The sequence below is a fragment of the Macrotis lagotis genome, chromosome 6, assembly GCF_037893015.1.
Source record: "Macrotis lagotis isolate mMagLag1 chromosome 6, bilby.v1.9.chrom.fasta, whole genome shotgun sequence".
Taxonomy (NCBI): domain Eukaryota; kingdom Metazoa; phylum Chordata; class Mammalia; order Peramelemorphia; family Peramelidae; genus Macrotis; species Macrotis lagotis.
In genome coordinates, this window is record NC_133663.1 from 2151849 (window position 1) to 2175554 (window position 23706).

Below are 23706 nucleotides of genomic sequence, written 5' to 3' on the forward strand. Positions count from 1 at the left end.
TCAAAGATCACTCTCATTTCATAGAAAAGGAAACGGAGTGATTTGTGAAAGCTTACAGGGAAGATTCAAAGGATGCTCAAAGCAATGCTCTTTACATAGCAGCAATGAAAGAAATGATGTTTAGTAAGTGTTCACTGTGCGCAATGTTGGGGATCAAAGTGAACAAGATGGTCTCTGAAAAGGCTACTTGGACTGGAGGTTAAAAGTTCGGGGCGGGGGGGGCGAAGGGTTGGAGGAGAGAAGGAGAAACAGAGCAGATCATGGAAAAATCTACAAGGGAACTGGTCACCTAAGCCCAGGGCTAAAGGGCAAGAGGTCCAGGTCTGGGTGGGTAGATGAGCCAGCTTCAGACAGCAGTGGTGCGGAGCTGCTTGAGCGTAGGAAGCACAACTGGGGGTTAAGCATGGAGTTCTCCACATACCAAGTCATCAATAAATGCACTGTTTTGGTTTGGTGGGGTTTTATTAAGTTTTTTTTTTATTAAGTTTCTTGAATAGACCTGCAGGAGTATGTTTAAGTAGAGACTAAAGATAACTCAAGCTGCCCACCAATGTGAGCCTGCTGAAATTATTAGGTTGTTCTTTGGCTAATGGAATATAATGATTATTTCTTTTCAAAGTAATACTGAACCTTCAACAAAGAAAACAATTCTGGGTCAGCAATCACCCAGCAGCTCAAGAAGTCCCCTTTGGTGGTATTGCCATCTAGTGGTCACACCAACCTTATAGGATAAAATATAGCCTACACTTCGATAGAAAACATGGCTGAAAAAATTCTTTCTAAAACTAAATCACACACTATTTTGACTGCACATTTTAAAGCCCTCCAGAATTTCAGAGCTAGAAAGATGCAACCTCAGTGATCCTCTACTTCAACTGAGAAGTGGTAAAGCAACCACCAGGACATATCTAACAAGTGGTTCATCCACTTATCTGAAGACCTTTGAGCAGGAAGAACCCAGCACACCCCAAGGCCCTTCAGGTCAGGCCTGAAAGACTCCATCATTAAGAACATAGCCTTCACATTGACCTCTCAAACTTTTCTCCAGAGCCTAGTCTTCTGAGGTTCTCCAGGACAAACCTAATTCCCTTTTCATTTGACAGGGATGGCCAAGAACAGTTTGTACAACCACTTCTCTCTTGTGCAGGTCATGATGCTCCCAGTCACCGGGCCCTCCTTTGTTCAATCTTTAGCTTGTCCATGGTGATCACACATTGGCTCTTCTGTCCTAACTGGTCACGGTGTCCTGACCCCCATCCCACTCCATCCAGGGAACAGTGGTTTTCAGAGGGTCACCTACCTCAGTGCAGCCCCAAGTGTCCAGCAGACAAGAGTTTCCTGAACCCTGTGATGCCATGATATCCAGAGAGCTCTATTTTAAAAACTGTTCTCCAGGTTATGTTGAAGACATTGCAATTTTTGTTCTCTAGCTGACAGTCTGGGATGTCAGCCTGGTGGTTAAAAATAGCAGCAGCCACAGCATGTAACGTTGAAATAGCACCGAACCCTAAGCGAGCCACTGGGCTGAACACCTGACAGTGACTACCTCACCAGATCCTCACAACAACCATAAGATGGCAGAAACGGGGCTTCCCCTCCAGAGGCCTCTGTTCAACCCAGAGAAGAAGGATGATGAGGATGATGGTGATGCCATGTGTCAGGCACTGGGCTAAGTGCTTGACAATTATTATCTGCCTTTATTCCTGACAATAACTCTTGCCCAAGGTCACACAACTAAGTCTGAGGACAGAGAGAACTGACTGTAGGTCAAGCTCTCTGGACACTGTCCCACCTCATATACCCATGGCTTTATAAGTACATCAATCAGGTGCTAATAAGTTATGAGCTTATTGCTAGAGCCCCAATTTTAACAGATGATTATGCCTGGAGCACTGAGTTCACAGGCTCCGGTGACCCTCCAAGAAGAGAACGTGGGTTAGGCACTCTGCCAATCTGAAAGAAATGCAGCTCTTCATGAGAATGTGAATCATTGAGACTGGCTCCCAGTCCCAATTTCATTGAAAGAGACTTAGTTTCACATCTCATGGATAAAAGAAAGGGAGAAAACAAAATATCTGTGATCTCTCCTCCATCTTGTTTGAGTGTCTACATCATGTGTTTCAGAGATTCTTGTGCAAATAGGCAAAGTAATCAAAGTTCCCTTAAGAGGATCATATGCACCATTCAAGCACAAAGAAAGCAAGGCACTGTGTCAAGGGAATTTCATTGTTTCACCTATCACAAAAACCCCTTCAATGGTCCAATGGAAAGAAGACTGTTCTCCAAGCCACAAAGATCTTGGACCAAGTCACTTAACAACAGGTTAAATCACCAAAGGCAAATGGAAAACCATATTGCCCCCTGGAGATGAAACCCAGATACTAGAGAAATTTTGTTCATTTTACTTACTGACCAGTCAGTGAACAAGCACTGAAGAAGCATCTACTATATACCAGCTGTAAGTATAAAACAAGTCAACAATGGTCTCTGCCCTCAAGGAGCTCCCAGTCTAATGGAGGGGTAACATACAGACAAGACATATGGGTAAATAGGAGGAAATCTCAGAGGGAAGGCAATCCTGGAGGGAGAGCATTCAATAGCCAGCAAATCAGGAGATGCACCAGAAGAGAAAGGAGACAGAGTCATTGGGTCCAAGAGGATGGGGAGGGGGGAGTCAGGAAGATAACAAGTCTCACCAAAGAAATGAGATGACAATAGATGGGAATGCAAAGACAAAGATGGAAACATCACCTAGAAGAAGAGAAGCAAAAACATTAAAAGAAAATATGCTTACTGTGCCAGCAAATCATACAGATTTCAAAGACAGGATGTATAGATTCATAGGCATAGAACCATAGGCATCCCAGAAGAACGCAATAGGAACAAAAACCTTTATGTCATAATGAAAGAATTAATAGAAGATTTCATTTCTGATCCAGGAGGCAACTGGATGCAGGTGGAACCTATGAAGGGGAAAGGAGCCTATCTAACATGATTAGACTTTTATTTTGGGAAAATCACTTTGAACACCGAGTAGAAGATAGACAAGAATGCAGGAAGTGCAAACATTTGATAAGCATGTGCCAGACACAGGGGCTGGGGTCTGAGGGGATACAAAAAGAGGCACAAGATAGGCCTGGCTCTCAAGGAGCTCACAACGTCATGGAGGAGTCAAGAAGCAAACAAATATCTACAAACAAACTACATAGAGAATAAACAAAAATTCAAAACAGGAAAGAGATAATCAAGAAAACGATTATAATGAAAGAAATCACAAACAAGTTGATAGCAATAATAATCCTACATGATTCAAATTTCGTACCATCCAAATTCCTAAAGAAAACACCATCAAAACAACATAAATCTAACAGTAAGATAAACAAAAGAGAAAATATGGAACTGAACAAATTGTTGGAGAATCTAGCATTAAAAGGCTTATGGAGTCTTCTAAATGACACAGTCAAAGAATAAAATATCTCTACTCCCTATAAAACTTTAAAACAACTGGCCATGTTCTAGGGCACAGAAACACTGCAAACAAATGTCAACAGACAGAAATAATCAGTACATCCTTTAAAGACCATAAGGGAATAAAGACCATAAGGGAATAAGAATAGAAATTGCTTCAGGAAGCACAAACAAAATACTAAATGGATTTTAAACAACAAAAACTTAAATGAGTGGAATAAAGAACAAATCAAAGAAACAATAACTCTGTAAAAGCACATATCTGGGATGTACCTAAAGCAGAACTCATGGGGGAAATCATATCATTAAATAATCCATTAATAAAATAGAAAGAGAAGATTAATAAAGTATGCATTTAAAAAAATTATTTTAAGGCAATGGGGTCAAGTGACTTGCCCAAGGTCACACAGCTAGACAATTATTAAGTGCCTGAAGCTGGATTTGAACTTAGGTCCTCCTGACTGCGCCACCTAGCTGCCTCTAAATTATGCATTTTTAAAATTAGAGAATCACAAATAAAGAAATTTTTAAAAAGAATAGATATTTAAAATTAGAAGGGAAACAAACTGTAAATGAAATATAAAAATGATAAATTAGTTGTTTTATGAAAAGATTAATAATCAAGTTGATAAATCCTTGGCTAATCTGATTAAAAACAAAGTAGAAAATCTGACCAATAAAATAGCAAATGAGAAAGCTAAGAACCATGCAAAGCCCCAGAAGAAATAAAAAGAATAATCAACATATTATGCATGATTATATGCTAACAAAACTGAAAACATAAAAGAAATAAAAGAACACCATCAAAAATATAAAATACTCCAAAAGACCCAATAGAGATCTTAAATAACCTTCTATTAGCAAAGGAAATGGATCAAGATGTAAAGGAACTACAAAGGGGGCAGGAAGAACAGATTATCAGACAAATTCCATCAAACTTTTAAAGAACTTTTAAAGTAGTCATATTTCAGAAATTATTCTCAAAAATTGAAGAACAAAAAGAACTCTACTTGAATTCTTTTGTGAGACAAAAATAGTCCTACTACTTAAACCAAGGAAAAATAAACCAAGGAAAGAAAATTATAGACCAAGATCATTCACAAATATTGATTTGAAAATTTCAAACAAAATCCTACCAAACAGATTTTAGAATTTATCCAAGAAATCATTCATTATAAAATCAAGTGACATTTATACCAGGGATGTAAGGATGATTCAACAATGGGAAAACAAACAACATGATTAATTTTATTAAAACTCAAAACATTTGAACTACATGATCATCTCAATAGATGTAGCAAAAATCTTTGACAAAGTACAAATCTCTTTGATGAAGTCCTACAAAATATAGGCATAGATAGACACTTTAAAAAATATCATTTAAAAAAAGCACCTATCTAAAATCAAAAGTAAACATTATATGCAATGGAGATATACTAGAATTTTTTTCTTTTTTGACAATTAAAGTGTTTATTTTTTCACATTACTACAATAGTCTTGTAAAAGTAAACATAATTCCCCTTCCCCCACAAAGATAGAGAAACCTCAAGAAAAATTGAGGGAAAAAAAGTGTGCTTCAGTTTGCATTCAGATACCATTGGTTCTGTCTCTAGAAGGATTGCATTCTTTATCATAAGTCCATCAAAGAACTTGCTTCAATTTTTTCCTTACAGTTGCTATTGCTAGCTATACACATCCCTCCATCCTATTCTTCCCCATCCCATTTATTCTATTCCTGCTCTCCTTTCATCATGTCCCTCCTCAAAAGTGTGTTGTATCTGACTACCCTATCACCTACACCTCACCTGCCCTCCTCTTGCCCTGTCCTTTCTCCCATCCCTTTCCTCTCCTTTTTTACTCTAGGATAAGATAGATTTCTATACCCTACTGAATATGTATGTTTTTTTCTCTCTGAGTCACTTCCGAATGAGAATGAAGGCTCACTTATTCCCCCTCACCTTCCCTCCCTTCAGCTCCATTGCAAAAGCTTTTTGACTCTTTTATACGAAATATCTTAGCCCAATCTAGCACTCCTCTCCCTTTCTCCAGGTATGTTCCTTTCTCACCCACTGACTCCATCTTTATGATATATCACTATATTCATCTCCTACCTGTGCTTTGTCTATATATGCTCCTCCTAACTGCCCCCAATAAATGAGAAGGTTCCTTTGAGTATTATCAGAATCATCTCCCCATAGAGGAATACAAACAGTTCTACATTATAAAGTTCCTCCTCATTTGCCCTTCCCATCCATCCTCTCTATGCTTCATTTGAGTCCTGTATTTGAAGGTCAAACTTTCTATTCAGCTCTGGGTGTTTCATCAGGAAAACTGGAAAGTCCCCTATTTCACTGAGTGTGTCCCCTGAAAGATGATGTTCAGTTTTGCAGGTAGTTGATTCTCAGTTGTAATCCAAGCTCTTCTGCCTTCTGGAGTATCAAATTCATAGATGCTGCTAAATCCTGTGTAATCTGGACTGTAGCTTCATGATATTTGAATTATTTCTTTCTGGCTGCTTGTAATATTTTTTCCTTGACTTGAGAATTCTGGAATTTGGCTATAATATTCCCGGGAGTTTTTACTTTGGGATCTCTTTCAGGAGGGGATCAGTGAATTCCCTCAATTTCTATTTTATCCTCTGCTTCTAGGCTATCAGGGCAATAAATATTCCAGGAGAAATTTCTTGAGAAATGAAGTCTACCCACTTTTTCAACTTTAAAGAAATCTATGTCCCAATTCTCAGATGAATCTGGGTCCTTATAATTTGAAATATGATGCAGGGAGTTATGGACCTACGGAACACTGTAATTGGAAACAAATTTTGTAATCTTTTACACTGTTAAATACTGGGGAATTTGTAGAGGGAGAAATATAGAAGAAATATGTCTGGTAAGAAAATATTATCTATGCCTGGGATGAAAATCAACCCCTATTGTTCCACTGTTAAATGTAAATTTGCAACCTCATCTCATTTCTCCCCCTCAGCTTATAGCCTTTTACACAACTTCAGTCATATAGAGGGGAGCCCAGTCAGCTTTGGCTGTCCCTCTTTGGCTCTGTCTGTCTGACTCTGACTCTCTCTCTCTCTCTCTCTCTCTCTCAAACCTCACCTACCCTTTGTTATTCCTCTGCCCTAAAGCTGCTTTCAAGCAACTTGCTTCTTCTCCAGAAGAAAAGGTTGTGATCTGTAAACTTTTCAGGCTTATGAAAATAAATCCTAAACTTGAAACAAAAAAACAAAATGAAGCCAAGACTCTTTTCCTGGTTATGACTTTGATAAGTTCAATCATTTTAAAATTATTTCTCCTAGATCTGTTCTCCAGATCGATTGTTTTTCCAATGAGATATTTCACATTTTCTTCTAGTTTTTCATTCTTTTGAGTTTTTTTTAAAATTATTTCTTGATTTTTCACAAAGTCATCAGCTTCCCTTAGCTTCATTCTACATATGAAGGAATTATTTTCTTCAGAGAGCTTTTGTTCCATTTGGCCAATTCTGCTTTTCAAGGCATTCTTCTCCTCATTGGCCTTTTGGATTACTTTTTCCATTTGATCTAAACTGGTTTTTAAGATATTACTTTCTTCAGTATTTTTTTGTTTCTCCTTCACCATGCTGCTGACTTGGTTTTCATGATTTTCTCACATAACTCTCATTTCTCTTCCCAATTTTTGAGCTCTTCCATAGCCTGAGCCCAACTTCTATTTTTCTTGGCGGCTTTGGATGCAGAAGCATTGCCTTTGTCTTCTTCTGAGTGTGTTATAATCCTTCATGAGAACAAATTCATCGCGTCTGGTCGGGTTCTTTTGTGGTTTGCTTATTTCCCCAGCTTAGGACCTGATGTTAGCTCTTTTTTCAGGTGGGTCTCTGCTCAGTCCCAAGCTTTTGAGGGTTTCTGCAGCTGTTTTCAGAGATACCCTCCCTGCACTTGGGAGAGGCTCTGACTGCTCTCCTGAACCCTGCCCTGGCCTGTGGATGGCCACCAGCCTCCTCTCTGCCCTGGAGGGTCCCTGCTCTGCTAGGCCAGGAAAGCTCCCATTTCTGAGACTGGAATCTGAGGATGGGCAAAGCAACAGAGTCCAGCCTCAGAGATAGCAAAGATACCCCTTCTGTCTCCCCTGATCCCCTTTCATAGGCTGAGAGCTCTGGAAGCAGCTGCCAGGTGGCTTCACAGGCCTACTTCTGGTTCCCTCAGTTTGGGCTCTGTGATCACTTTGATATGGCAGTTTTTCTGCTGATCTTCCAATTATCCTTGGCAATCCCTGGGCTGAGAGGTCTGGAAACCACTGCCAGGCACCCAGGTGCCCCTTGGGCTGTCCCTGGATGGCTAGAGCTAGTTTACTCCGGTGAGGAGTCGCAGTCCTCTCCAACCCCAGTGTAACAGAACTTTCTTGAGGATCTTCCAAGTTGTCTTGGGCCAGAAAATTGTTTCACTCAGTCTTTCTGTGGGTTCTGCCACTCTTTAATTTGGTTACAGTCATTGTTTAAAAGGCTTTTGAAGGCATTTGGAGTGGTCTGGGGGAGCTTCTGAGATTTCCTCCTTTCCCTCCACCATCTTGGCTCTGCCCCCTAGAACTTTTTTCAATAAATATGGGAATGAAGCAAGGATGCCCATTATTATTTGATATAATATAGGAAATATCAGCAATATCAATAAGACAGGAGAAAAGAATTAAAAGAATATTGGTAAGGGGAAGATAAAATTATTCCTTTTTGCTGATGATATGATGGCTTACTTGGAAAACTTCAGGAAATCAGCAGAGATACTGAGATAATTAACAGTTTTAGCAAAGCTATAGGCTATAAAACAAATCCTCAAAAATCAATAGCATTTCTCTTTGACAAAAAAAAAGCAAGTGACAAGAGAAATAAATAGAAATTCCATTCCAAATATCTACTAAATGGTTAAATATCTGGAAATCAACCTTCCAAAGCACCCAAAAGATTTAAATGAATTCAGTTACAAAGCACTCCATAAAGAAATAAAGAACCACCTAAATAGCAGGAGGAATATTCAGTGCTCATGGCTAAGTGGTGCTAATTGCTATGTCAATCAAATTACCAAGAGGACATTTTACAGAGTTCAATCAAATAAATTATTTGGAAAACCACAGATCCAGAATACCAAAGGAAATGATGAAAAGAAGTAAAGACTAATAGATCTCAAACTATATTATACAGTAGCAGTCATCAAAAGCATCTAGTACTGGGTTAAAGAATAGGTAGACCAGATGCTTGATAAAGTAGAAAATATAAGTCATTTGGGATAAAGTTTCGATTTGATGGGAAGGAAAAAACTTACTGGGAGAATGGAAAAGAAATCTGATAGAAAATAGGCTTAGTCAAACATTTTACACCACATTCCACAATACATTTTAAAGGAATATGTGACCTTAACATTAAAGATTATACTATTTAAAAATTAGAAGTAAAACAGATCAGATACCCATCACAGTTATAGATAAGGGTCATATCCTTAACCAAAAAAGTAACAGAGGCCAAAAGAAGAAACAGATGACTTTGATTACCTGAAACTGAAAAACTTCTGTACAAGAATTATTAATGCATCTAGTATAAAAAAGGAAGTGATTAAATTGGGGGGGGGTGTTTGAAATCTTTGTATCACATTTCTCTGGGTTTGGTATCCAGGATAAATGATAAAAAAAATAACGTGTGCGTGTGTGTGTGTGCAAATATGTGTGTGTAATTAAATATACATATATATGAAAATTTTTTTTCAAAAGAACTGCAAATATGGAAAATGCTTCAAATCACTAATATAGAAATATAAATCAAAACACTGTAAGATTTCACTTTATACCCTGCAAATTGGCAAAAAATGACCAAAAAAAAAATTTCACTTTATATCCAGCAAATTGGAAATTTGAAATTATGCAAATAAAGGGTTTATACCCTTAAAAGCCATCAAAAAAAAGTTCATATTGTAATGCAAAATATTTACAGCAGGACTTTTTATGATAAAAAAAATGAGTAACAAAATAAATTTCCATCAATTAGGGAATAATTAAATAATTTTTTGGTTCATTAATGTAATAACATATTACTGTGCTGAGAGAAATGATACATGTGGTACAAAGAGAAACATGGAAAGATCTCTATAAACTGATGCAGAGTGAAGCAAGTACAACCAAGAAAACAGGGGACACACCAAAAAAAAAAAAAAAAAAAAAAAAGGAAATGAAACAAAACTCAAAATGAACGGATATGAGAACACAAGTTTACATACCACTTGGTGAAGGAGGTCCACAAGTGTCACATGTGACACACATTTCTCAAATGTATAAATTAAGGGGTTTTTTTTCCCTTTCTACAGAAAATCATTTGCCATTTAGAATGTCTCTGGAGGGGCAGCTAGGTGGTACAGTGGATAAAGCACCAGCCCTAGAGTCAGGAGTACCTGGGTTCAAATCCGGTCTCAGACACTTAATAATTACCTAGCTGTGTGGCCTTGGGCAAGCCACTTAACCCCATTGCCTTGAAAAAAAAAACATTAAAAAAAATAGAATGTCTCTGGAGAAGAGATACATGGGAAACTATGGTGATTCAGAAACAGAAATCATAAATAAAAAAATGTTTTAAAATATATGTTCTGAAAACAACCAGGATATCTGAATGCACACTATGTTCACTTTTAAAACTTCTCTATTGTTTTTCCTTCCTATCTTTTGACTTTCTTTGTTTCCCCTTAGTCCTAATTCCTTTTATACACAATAGCTAATACATAATTATGTTAAATATAAATGTACATGTACAATTCTTTTCAAACTGTTCAAGGAGAGGGGAAAAGTGGAAGAGAAAGGTTTAACTCATAAATTTGCAAATGGATTAATGATGAAAAACCACCATAGTATAAAATATCAATTAAAAAATCTTTTCTGGCAACAAGGTGATAATAATAGAGCACCGGTCCTAAAGGCACAAGGATCTGAGTTCAAATTTGGCCTCAGCTACTTTACTACTAATTGCTTCAAAAATTAAAGCAAAAAAACCCTTTATTCTCTGTGAGCTGAATTGATGTCAGAAGTGGCAAAAGACTATGAGAGCCAATACTTTAAAATTCCAACATTAATTGTCACAGAACAAACACAACAGTCAGAAGTATCTAATGGAATGTAAGGCTGTATTGAAAATGAATGACATTTTGGAATATTTTGAAGCTAAATCAGTTTTTTGAACCATGAGAGATTCAAAATTCTCTTGAAGTTTAAGTAAAAATCTGAAAAGGTCAGTTAATATACTCTGATACCCAAATCTATGCCTTCCCTATCAGCAATGTTAGTGCAAAAGGAATAAAGCATGGAAAAAAGAGGAATATTCATGAAAACACTCTACCTTCACTGGTGAAATATGAGAGTGAGAAACAAATCCATGGACATTTTCGATCTCTGAAAGATTTTTCTCTGAGACATGAACCAGCTCAGGGCCTGTCACCTCATTGATAATGTTTGGAGAGCTGTGTTCTTGTGGAGGAGTATCTTCATCTTGATATCTATATTTCTGCAAAGTAAAAAAGAAATAAAATCTTTGAAACACTGGCAAGCTAGAGAAATGGAGGAGAGTTCATTTAATTCAAATTATGCTCTGAATTGTCATTCAGAATGAACCACTGTGAACCTCAGAAGTCCTCTAGTCCCAATAAGGTAGCACCATGATTGTTCCAATATGGTGCAAGGGGAGGTGCCCCCTGAATCTAGGTCATCTGGTTCCACTGTACATGCTCATTGCAAAGCGCTTCGATGCCAGATAGCCATCCCCAGACAGACATAACCCAGAGCACACCACGCACATGGACACAGTGTTCTCACCTTCTGAGATTTGGAGCATTCCCTCCAAACATCTAAAAAATACAGAAGGAAATAGAGATGGCCACTTGCAGAAAACTCACAAAGAAGGAGGAGCCCTGCACCCCCTAGGACATGACAGCACCCAGTGCCAAGTGGCAGCTTTGTCACCTCCTCTCCAGTTATGGTTCACAGATACAGGCCTGACACAAGCTAGTTGTTCCAGGTAAGGAACCCTGAGAAGGAAGCAAATTCAGAAGCAAGAGTGGAATGGCTCAGAACCAAGGAACAGGGCCAAAGTATTCATCCCAGCTTCTAGATCAAACCAAAAAACACAACAAGCAACCAGAGACAAAGAATTCAAGTAGCAATACTCAGTATCATAGATGATTTAGCAGCCACCAATATTAAGTAGTAGAGCACTTGGAATATGATATTCCAGAAGGCAAAGGACACAGACTTAAAACCAAGAATAAGATACCCAGAAAAAATTAAACATCAGGGTATTGGGGGAGGAGAATGGAGCATTTGGAGAATGAACTTTTCATGAAAGAGAAGACTTCCAAGCATTTTGGATAAAAAGAGCAGAGCTGTGGTGAAACTTTGAAATACCGACACAAAAGTGAAGAGGACCATAAAAATGTCAACATGAATAAATAATGATAAAAGAACCAATAAGGCCAAACTGCTTCCTTTCAATATGGAGAGACAAGACAAATCATCTCCTTGGTTCCCTATCACTGGCAGGTTTCATTGAGGAAGTTCAATCAGATCTGATAGGTTCTGTTATGTCTTGCTGAACTTAAGAAAAGAATGTAGAGAGAGGGAAAGAAGAATACTGGGAGGCTAGGGGGTGGTTATATGGACACAGACACAGACACAGACACACACACACACACACACACACACACAGAAATCCTTTTCACTCATCAGGAAAGAGGAGGAGAGGGAAGGAGAAAGGGCAGATTAAAGAATGGCTCAGTCCTGATCAAAACAAATTTTAAGGATATACAGAAATCTTTATAGGTCTTTTTGCAGCAGCCATGAATGGGAACCTGAAAGTAGTTATAAACTAGGGAATGGATGAACAAGTGATGGTGGATAAATGTGAGGCAATACTTATTGAGCTAATGATCTCTTTTCAGCATTTTGACCAATCAGGATTCCAGGACTAATGAGGAAAGCTACTGTTGTCCACACAATAGAGAGATAAAAGACACAGAGCACAGAGACAAGTATTGTTTGAGGACAGGGGCGATGTAAAACCATTTAGACTAAATCAGGTGTGACTGGTTTTGTTCTTATTTTCTCAGAGGAACAGTTGGGATGGGTAGGAAGAAAAGAGGGATTTTTGCTGATTTAATACAATAAAAACAATTTTTAAAGTGTATATATATATCGAACAAATAGAAAATGATATGACTTTAAGAGAGAACTCAAGGGCCATTTCCCCACCATTTTCACCCATTCTAGTCTGATGACTTCTGGTCTTTTGAGTATGTGATTTTAAAGATTTTTCCTGAGATATGTCTCAAGTCTCCTTAACGTTTGTGATGATCTTCTATTGGCCCAGAAGTTCAAATCATTTTTATCATGGTCTTATTGAAAATGCTTAGCATGAGCATGCCAAAGCAACCAACCATCTCAGGTTTCAGGTTTCAACAAGGAGAACTGGTGAGCCACCCTTGATTGCACCTTCCTTTTTTTTCTGATGGTCACTGATAGTTCAAGTGTCCAGATGGGTGGAATTCAGTCCCTCCAACAGTCACTATTCTACCCATTTCTCAATGACAAAAGATTAAGTTCATTTTGACAGAAATATGAGCAACTAGGAAATTCTCAGCCATCTTTCCCCCAGCCATTTGATCTTTGTTCTGAAGGTGCTGAGCTGGGCTTTATTCGAGTCCACAGTCTGGCTGGGCTTCCCATCCTTCCCAGCCCTATCAAACCTGCTAAGAGTGGGAGTGCCACTGGCAGAGCCGTGAAGAGCCCAGACTCAACAGCGCCCCACAATGAGGCTGGACCAAAATAGGACCCAATGTGACATCATTCTCATTTCATGCTATGTTTAGCATTCTGTTGAAATCTTTATCCTCGTAGTTACTTTCTTTTTCAAACTGGAAGAGCTTTTAAATCAAAATTTTCTTTTGAATCATAACTATTAGGTCCAGTAAAAACACTTTAAATATTCAAATGACCGAGGGAAGGATAAATAACAATTATATTATTAACACAAACAAAAATTCCTTACATGATAATGGGAAAAAGAGGTGGTATTACACCTGCATTCTTGAGACTTGCATATATCCTTTATTCTTGACATCAAAGAAACAATGCCATGACAAACACATGAGTTAGAATTGGGGGGACAGGAGGCCTGTACTAAGTCCTCAGACTCAGTTTCTCCTCTGAAGCCGCCTGGCCAGATAGGAATCAGAATAACTGGAGATGGCTCTGGATGTGAGGCAATCAGGATTTAGTGACTTGTCCAGTTAGTATCATGAGTCTGAGGCTGGATTTGAACTCCTGTCCTCCTGTCCCCAAGGCCAGTGCTCTATCCGCTGTACCATCTAGCTACCTTGGGATCTTCTATGGATTAGCTATCTCCCAATTTTAAACTAAAATGCCTACAAGATTCCAAACTTTGTGAGGTCAATATTAGTTCTTCCTAACATGGGACAACCAGAATCAAAATAGATGTGACCATTATGGTGGAATGACCATGGCCAAAGATGACACCTGAGCCCTCCCACTTTCTGAACAAAATGCACTGTAATCCACCCAGAGCAGGCATCTAATATATACTTAGGAACTCCTCTAAAACTCTCAGATCTTTCTCAGTGAACTCAAGTCCAGGCAACACTTCTATCCTTTACTTGAGAAGTTGATTTTTTTTTAACCTAAGTGAAACCCATTAATCCCTTATCTTCAAGCTAGCAGACAACAGGTATTTTTTTTTTTTTTTGGAATGCAGGTCTTTTTTCAGGATTCCTTATATAAAGTAGAATTTTTGCAATGCAAATTTACCTAAAGGGAGAACACTTGAATTATTCAATCCCTGATTGCACCATTGCCTCATCCTTGCTTCACTGAGCCTCTGAGGCCCCCTGGCCCTTCAACATCAACTGCGCTGTGACCTGGCTTCCACTTTCTAGAGGTGGCCAAGTCCTTTCCTTCTGATGTCTGGACTTCAACCAGGTAGTTTGGAGATGGCCAGGAAACAGCATGGTGATCCTGGAACTGGGTAAGATAAGATGAAAATTCACCAATCAGAATCTGAATCCCAGGATCAGGGATTCCTATTTCCAGTGGAAGTATCTGGAAGATGCCAAAACCAAAAAAAGATGGCTTGGAGATGTCATGGATAGGAAAGTCAAGCACAGCATGACAGACAGAAGTGAAGACAACTGGAGAAGCCTATATACCGGGTGGCCTTGGCATCTTCAATTTCTGATCAAGCTCTAAGCACTCCATTGCACCTGCTTTGGTTGCCTTCATGGTCCTTGAAACAAATGGTTCACATCTTCTGGAGGAAGTCTTCACATACTTGAGGCAGTCCCCCCAAAACTCACCAACAGGTCTGAGGTCCTTTGGTTACTCTCAATCTGATGTAGCCCATCTGCTGGGATGGTTTAGTGGGGGTATGGTCACTGAGCATAGGTCAAAGGTGAGTCACAGAGTACTACTCTTCCCTGACAACCACACACCTCATTTAGCATTTTGGAGGTGGCTTGGTGGCTCAGTGGACAGAGCACTGGGACTGAAGACAGGAAGACCTGAATTAAAATCTGACCAAATTTAGGGTAGCTGCATGACCCTGGGCAGATCACTTAAAATTCTACTGGCTGTCTTATTAATTGTTCTTTGTTTTCCAGGAGGACCAATGACTTCATGGGTGATGTCTTGACTTGAGCATGAATTAGATTTAAATGAGAAAGAGTTGCTCAAAGCCTCATTCACTCTTCCAGAATCATCGAAGTCCAGTAGCAAGACAAAAATGAAGGCAACTGGCAATGGGCAGGGATGCAGTGGATGTGACCCAGGAGTCTTCAAGTTGGACCAAGCTTGAAGCACTTCAGAAAGCCTGCTTCAGTAACCTCCATGGCTGTTAAAACAAACTTTCACTGGGAAGGGATCCCCTGAATTTGTATTTTTGAGTTGCCCTATTTTTCAGAAACACCAGCTCCAGAGTATACAGGAGGCCCTAAACATGTCAAGGGCAAACCCCCCATTGAACTGCCATAATCTGATATTTGTACCCCAAGTGGAATTCCCTGTGTGTCCTTGGGGTCAAAGCAGGCACCAGTCAGTCTATGCCAGACTGAGAAACCACAGCTGAGGTCCTTCAGAGTCTAGAGATGTCCAGGGAAAAGAATAAGGTTTTCATGAATTATTCCAATTTCTCCTCTACTGTCACTCCCATTTAGGTGGAAATTCCTGTTTTCCCTCCTCTCTTTGGTACAACTTCATAAATATCCAAGCTTCTGTTTGGATTGTGAACTCTTGGCATTTGCTTAGGGTTCATTTCTCTTGTAAGAAACCTAGTTGGGGTGGCTAGGTGGCACAGTGGATAAAGCACCGGCCCTGGAGTCAGGAGTACCTGGGTTCAAATCCGGTCTCAGACACTTAATAATTACCTAGCCGTGTGGCCTTAGGCAAGCCACTTAACCCCATTTGCCGTACCAAAAAAAAAAAAAAAAGAAAAAAAAAGAAATCTAGTTTTTCCCATGAGTTTTGTGAAGCTGTGATTGCCAGTTGAAATCACATCCACCCATGCCAACAGAAGTCTTCACCTGCTTGGGGTAGACGTCCCCCTGACTCACAGGTTACCCTGCACCTGCTTCAGTCTTTTTGAGCTGCGACAGGCTGACATCAAAGGTGGAGAGGTGCTGATTGTTCCACCCATTTGCCTTAATCCACCAGAGAAGGAAATGGCAAACCACGTCAAAATCTTTGCCCAGAAAACCCCTATGGGGTTACAACAGACTAACCAACAGCCTCAAAACCACCTTAGGAACTAAGTGCTTTTACTATTCCTATTCTGAAGGATCGAACTGAGGCATACTAAGGTTAGTGACTTGCTCAGGGTCACACTGGGGTCTGAGGAAGAGTGTGAACTCAGGTCTTCTTGACTCCAGATTCAACAAAGAAGATTCCCATGGAGAAAGATTCTCCCAATGAAGTCAGCCAAAGAGGAATGGGAAGACCTTAAGAATGAATTACAAGGAGACACAAGTAGATGAGGAGGGGATTGCTGATTGCTGTAGAGACAGATACACAAGGAATTTACTAAATAAGAATTTTTTTTAAATAAAAAGTGGTCCTAGAAATATTCTGCCTAGGGTGGCTAGGTGGTGCAGTGGATAGAGCACCTGCTCGAGTCAGGAGGACCTGAATTCAAATCCGACCTCAGACAATTAATAATGACCTAGCTGTGTGGCCTTGGGCAAGTCACTTAACCCCACTGCCTTGCAAAAAACCCCAAAAAACCCAAAAAGAAATAGTCTGCCTAGATCAGACCACATCTACTGGTCAGGTCAAGTATGTAAGTCCCTCTTGTTAATTATAATGAACAAGATTCCATCAAAGCAGTGAGCCTGTTTCTTAAAGTCCAATATCTAAAGCTCATAAAATCATCCTCAGAAGGAGTCTGCCTCCAAAACCCCCATCTCCACCAATAAAATCAACTCCAAAAAGGTGCCTCTGACTAATGGGCTCCACACCAGCACTGCTGCACATACTGCAAAAACTGGGGAGGCCAAATGGAGTCTGGGTAATGCCAACGCACTCTCTTTCCTTCCTTCTATCTCACCAGGCAGCGAGATAGGCCTTCTTCATTCAGTCACTTCATGATGGGACCTGAGGAGTTTCTGATCAGAATGTACCTGGAGGCTACTTCACCCGAGGTTCCCTAAGGTCCTAGAAATCTTCCCTTGTAAACCATCAAGTTCTTTGCTTAAAGTTAATTCCAGAGCTTTAAGGGTGACTGATGACTAAAACTTGTGAGCATTCAATAGGTCAATATATTTCATTTTATGAAGTGGAGGGGCTGATGTCCTATGATTCTGCTCTCAACAAACTAACCACACAACTCTACAGGGCTTCTCTTACCAGCAGGTTCCAGCCTAGACATCCTTCCTTGCATTACCACTGGCTATGCTGCTTGGGTCCCTCCCCTATTTTTCACTGCCTTTCCAGAAGTGGTCTTCCCTCATGAGAACAGGAGCTCCTGGAGGGCAGGGGCACCTAGCCCATAACCAGTGTTTAATAAATCCCCACTGCCAGCCTGATGTACACTTCAATACTGCACCAGTTCTTGTGCCTCTCTGATCTGCTCCTTCCCCCCTTTCTAACTCTGGCTCCAGATCTTCTTGGGGAATCATCCAGGTCTTATTCCATCCAGGCCCCCTCTCTTGAGATCTCTCATCTTCTCTCTATGGCTGCTTTCTCAGTGATCTCCTCAGCAGCCATGAGCTCAATGAACACTTCCGCACTTCACGATAGACATACTTGTCCTCACCCTCTCTCCCATAATGCACTCCTCTCTAGGTCCCCCAACTCCCGCCACTCTCTTCTGGTTCTCCTCCTATCAACATGGCATCTCTGCTTGTGGAATCTTCACCCAAAGGGTTGATCCCCAAGGGGTGAGGGTAGAATGAGAACCTAGAGCTTCCTCTGAATGGCTGCATCTGACCACAAGGTCAGCCTGTGCTGCTCCCAACAGCTCCTAGAATGTGGAGCTGAGCCAACTTCTGAGGCGCCAGCCTGCTCCCAAGTCAGAAGCAGGCCTGGGCCCAGGAAATCAAATAGCAACCCAAAGCGAGCTCATCACAGGCACCACCTTCCACTTCTGCAAGGATCTGACAAGGAAGGCAGTGGTGCAGTCATAGGCTGCCCTAAAAGCTAAGCTAAAATGATGGACAAGCTGCTACTGCTACTGGAAGAGCTCTCAGGCTTATCTACAGTGACATTCTTGTTAGAAACAAAGCAGAAGGAAGGACCAAGTTGCAGTTCAATGTGAAGATGGCACACAAGGTTTTGGGGTTTTTTGGGCAAGGCAATGTGGTTAAGTGACTTGCCCAAGGCCACACAGTTAGGTCATTATTAAGTATCTCAGGTCACATTTGAACTCAGGTCCTCCTGACTCCAGGGCCAGTGCTCCATCCACTGTGCCACCTAGCTGTCACCCCCCCCCCTTATTTAAGGGGAAAACAAGGAGGTTGAAAAAACTAATCTTGTCTATCAAAAAGCAACAAGAAATAGTCCTAGTCCTGGGATGCCCAGTTATTGCATAATATCATCTCTTTGAAACCAAGATCCAGACCAACTGGTCCAGTCCTTGGATGGAAAAGACAAAAGACTCTAAATGAATGTTCAATCTGGTCATGGTACCTACAGGGGACTGACACCAAAAGACAAAGGACTTCATCCGAAATTCAGACCCCTCCCCAAGTCTCCGATTGCTATGATCCCCTTCCCCTTAACAGTTCTATTACTCCAAAGTGACAAAGCCAAGCTCTAGGAGCAGAAGTGCCAAAGAGTCTGCAAGGCTGCTCCCAGTAAGGATGATCCCCACCAGATATCAGAGATGGGCCTTTTTCTATACTCAAAGGGAAATAAGAGAAGTCATCTTATGAACAGATTTCCCCCTATTCCAACAGAGTACCAAATGAAGGAGGCAGCACCCACTTACCTCCTTCTCCAGCCATCTAGGGACTTCCTCTAGGGACTTCCTACTTGGAAGGCTATGCCAAGAAAAGGGTTGGCTGGTTTGTCCCACCTTCTCCAAGGGCATCAATGACATCACAGGGTCTGAAGTGAGGCAGAGCTGGACACAGTCATCAGCCTCACTCTTTTCCAAAGTCATCATGATCCAGAGACAAGACAAGAAGCCAGGACAACTGTGGATGGCCCAGGATGCAGTGGAGGTGACCTTGGAGCCTTCCATTCTGACAAAGCTCTAAGCTCCAGCTGCCTTCATGACCCTTGGACCAAACTGCGATCAACCACTCATTGTCAGGGAAAGCCTATCCAAACTTGGGAAGTGGAAGGGGAGGGAGGAGGCAGGAAACAGGACTAGAGGAAAGAAGACTTGGCTCAACTGCTAAGGAGGAGCTGGGGAATGGTAGGCCTGCTTTCTCCGAGACTAGATTCAAATAGCAGCTCCAGCAGGAGGCCTTCCACATCCCTACAGCAGATAGAGCTCCCACCTTTAAGATGACCCTCCATGTCTGAAGCAAGCCGGTAACAATGGAAATGGAAGTGAGGAAAGAGATGTGACCCAGAAAAGCCAAAGAAAGACAGAGGTCAGAGAAAAGCACATTATGAGTCATGCCGATGATCCTAAGGCATCACCAATTAGCTTTAAAATTCAACCAGAGGAAATGACTCTCCTCTGGAAAAAATGTCCAGCGGCAAGCCCAAGTCCAAAGTCCTAGCACTCTCCAACCCAAATGTTCTGCTGGGTTAGGGTTAGGGTTATCTCCAGGCCACTGCTCACATCTTTTCCCACCTTCTTCTCCCAAAGTTGGTATTTCTGGGAATGGACATACTAAGTTGATGAAGCAAACAATGTTCTCCAAAACAGCTCTATTACATAGACAACAAGCTTCAAGTGCTTTCCAGGATTTTTTGGATTAAATAAGTACCCTACCATTCCTCTTCTCAAACAGCCAAGACAGGAAGACATGAAAATCAAGTTTAAGAAAATCTGAATAAAGATGAACACAGAAACTGCAGAGACAAGAAAAGAAAGGAAAACCACACCAGTATGACTTCCTGTATGCTCAATGCAAAGGCTCTTAGGCCTTCCAGTCAGACTCCTGGTGTGGCTGGAGAGCAGACACTTCATTCACTCAGAACAGCAGCTTCTCCTCCAACACTGACCCAGCCAAGATCAAGGTCCTCAAAGAGCCAGCTTTATAGGCAGGCACCTGCTCTACTGGAGGGCAGAGGCCTGACCTTGTGTGTATCCTCAGCAGTTGGCACAGAGCCATTAATAAAGGACCTCAACTGAATATTGCTGAAGGCTTTGAAAATCAAGGTGCCTAACTTCTGCCTGCCTCAGTTTCCTCAATCAGCATGATGCAGACACTACATTCAGCAAGACCAGAAGCTGGCACATAACAGCTCTCAGCTATCTGAACAAGGGGGCATTTCAGTCAGTTCCCACACATATCAAACTTCTCCAAAGCAGGAACCACGTGCAAGAAATTTTAGGCAGGGCCAGCTGGATGGCACTGTGGATAGAGCACCAAACCTGGAGTCAGGAGAACCTAAGTTCAAATGTGACCTCAGACACTTAATAACTGCCTAGTTGTGTGACCTTGGGCAAGTCACTTAACCCCACTGCTGTGTGAGGGGAAAAAAAGAAATTTAAAGCTACATCTGCTGCCTCCATGGTCCAGGGTGACAATTACCCAAACAAGGTGAACATCCCAGCAATACCACCAACTCCACCACACCTGTCCCCAGTGCTATAGAGGCAGCAGCGGCAGCAGTAACAAGTGGGCTTTCAGGAGATGGGCTGGGGACACACTGCTGATGTTAACCCAAGAGAAACCACATTCGTGGGGGAAGGAGTCAAAGGGAGAGAAAAAACACTGAAATGATGAAAGATCTCAAAAGGAAGAAAATAAAAGTGAAAGCCCTGTGCAAAAGTAGAGAAACCAACCAGGAAGATGCTAATAACAATGGCCTCTAGATCAACTAAGTGAGTTCAGACATCTACGAATAAATATGGGCAAGAACCTGATAAGACAGAGGACATCTGTTGCTTGAGAGAGCATGGAGCCACAACAAAATGATCTTCCATGGTCTAAGAAAGAAATAAAAATGATGAAAGCTTAAAATACAGTTGCCACAGTTGGAGTAATTGGCAAACAGAAGAACCTGAATCCAGAGTAGCAAGCAATCCTTCCCCCCGGCCCCCAGGATAAATTACTGAGAATGTAAAGGGACAAATGAAAGAAAACATGCTCTCCATACAAGCATCACATACTGATCACAAAGACAGGAAGTGTAGTGATAACTTAAGGGTGACATATCTGCCAGAAGAATGTAAAAAGTTCAAAAAAAGAGAACATAAAGAAAGGAAAGCAGGAAGAAGAAAGAAAGTGGCCACGAACTGCTGAACAGCAAAACCAAATTATCAAGCAAAAAGAATAATCAGAATAACAGGAATAAAGGGGGGGGGGGGGAGGGAGAGAATGCCTTTTCTGTATACTTCAAGTCACTCAGTGGCTAACCTAAACAATTTCATAGACAAACAATAAATGCTGCAAATGCCAATTCAAGTGTAAAGACTAAACTCTAAGGGAAAAAAATACTTATTATTAGTCTTTCTGCTTGATAGCCAGAAAGAAAAGGGTGAGAAATGGTTGGGAGGACATACTGGATCAAATCCTGAATTATCCACGGCCACAATGATAAAGTTTCTCACACTGTCTACTTCATCCATACATTTTATCTGCATCAAATTCCTCTAGTTCCAAATTTTGTGAGCACGTGTGTGTGTGTGTGTGTGTGTGTGTGTGTGTGTGTGTATGATGGAACACTATTGCTCTATTAGAAATCAGGAGGGATGGGATTTCACAGAAGCCCAGAAAGATCTGCACGAACTGATGCTGAGTAAAATGAGCAGATCCAGAAGAACATTATACACCCTAGGAGCAACATGGGGTGATGATCAATGATGATGGACTTACTCACTACATCAGTGCAATGATAAAGGACAATTTTAGGGGAATCTATTATGGAGATCCTGAATCCAGAGAAGGAACTGTGGAGTTTAAACAGAACAAAACTTATTATCTTCAATTTTTAATATATTATTACATACTTTTGCTATCTCTACTGTTTTCTTTCTTCCTTAAGGATATTTTTTTCTCTCAACATGTTCAATTTTATTTTTAGGGTTTTTTTTTTTTTGCAAGGCAAATGGGGTTAAGTGACTTGCCCAAGGCCACACAGCTAGGTCATTATTAAGTGTCTGAGACCGGATTTGAACCCAGGTACTCCTGACTCCAAGGCCGGTGCTTTATCCACTATGCCACCTAGCCACCCCAACACGTTCAATTTTGATCTACGCGTAGCATGGAAACTAATATCAAGATTATATCAGACTGTCTTCTGTTGGGGGGAGGAAGAAGGGAAGGGGGGGGGGTGAGAAAAATTGTTAATTTCAAAACCTTGCCCAAAAAATGATTGGTAGAAACTACTATTGTATATAATTAGAAAACAATAAAATATTTCTGTAATTAAAAAAGAAAAAAAAATCCCTCAGGTTCCTTTTCAATTACAAAAGTCCAGAGCTCACTTTTTACAAAGGTGGTACATGACCCAGACATTTTCCAAGTCAAACCTAACCTATGGTGCAAGCTGCTCTTGTCCAGAGCACTACCAAGCACTGAATGGTAAGGAAAAAGGTCAGTCAACTCCATTGATTGTGCAGGTCCCATCTATCTTCCAGTCACTCTGCTAAGCACTAGGAATACCAAAGTAAGGCAAAAGCTACAGTATCAGGGACTTGTCCTCTATTTGCCCAGACAAAAAGGAAGAGGGCCAGGATTTGGACTCTGGGATCCCCAGTGCTACAATCTCCCTTTTGGCATTCAAAGTCAATCATTCTGGGGCGGCTAGGTGGCATAGTGGATAAAGCACCGGCCTTGAAGTCAGGAGTACCTGGGTTCAAATCCGGTCTCAGACACTTAATAATGACCTAGCTGTGTGGCCTTGGGCAAGCCACTGAACCCCATTTGCCTTGTAAAAAAAAAAAAACCCAAAGTCAATCATTCCAACTCTTAGGGTGGGCTTTCCTTGACCTGAACTCACTTGTATAATAAACAAAGCAAAGCCACTCACTGAAAAGAGCATTGGGTCTGGCCTCAAGAAGATCAAAAGGTTTTAATAGAAAAACAAAAACTAAAATAGTACAATTATCTGGAGAACCCTGGGTTGGGGCAAACAGTCTGCTAGATAGCTTACAATCCTATTATGGATATATAAGTGAAGCTTTTAACAAAGTCTGGATCAACAAGAAAAGCTTCAATGATGCTCCACACACTCAATATTTTAATAATAATCATTCCTACTCACCAGACGTAGTGTTTCACAATGCCAAAGTCAGGAAGTTTGAAGTCTATTTCCAAAGATTTCCAGTCAAATGGTTTAAGAGGACTTTAAAGCAAAGAAGCTCCAAATCCTAGAAAAATCACTTATGCAAAATGCCTCAGATTGAAGTAATAGAGTGTAGCATCAGTTCATTTTTTAAATATATTTTATAATTCACCAAGGTATAAGCTTACTTTTCTCACAGATATCTGGCAAACAGCACACTTCATTTACCTGAATAAACATACACAGGACTAGGACCCTACAACAGAAACAGGACCGCCAAGGTAGTAAGATGTTTCCTTCTTCATTAAGCCTAGATTTATTT

The 23706-nt window shown here is 40.7% G+C and overlaps 1 protein-coding gene across 11 annotated transcripts in view; it reads right to left on the minus strand.

Annotated features, from left to right (window-relative positions):
• The window catches only part of DLG1 (discs large MAGUK scaffold protein 1), a 193969-nt gene that overhangs the window by 121613 nt on the left and 48650 nt on the right, over window positions 1–23706 (minus strand). For all 11 annotated transcript variants that reach the window (XM_074190569.1, XM_074190567.1, XM_074190575.1 and 8 more), the window contains exon 4: window positions 10819–10983. In XM_074190569.1, coding sequence (XP_074046670.1) covers window positions 10819–10983 — 165 coding nt within the window. The remainder of the gene's footprint in view (window positions 1–10818; window positions 10984–23706) is intronic.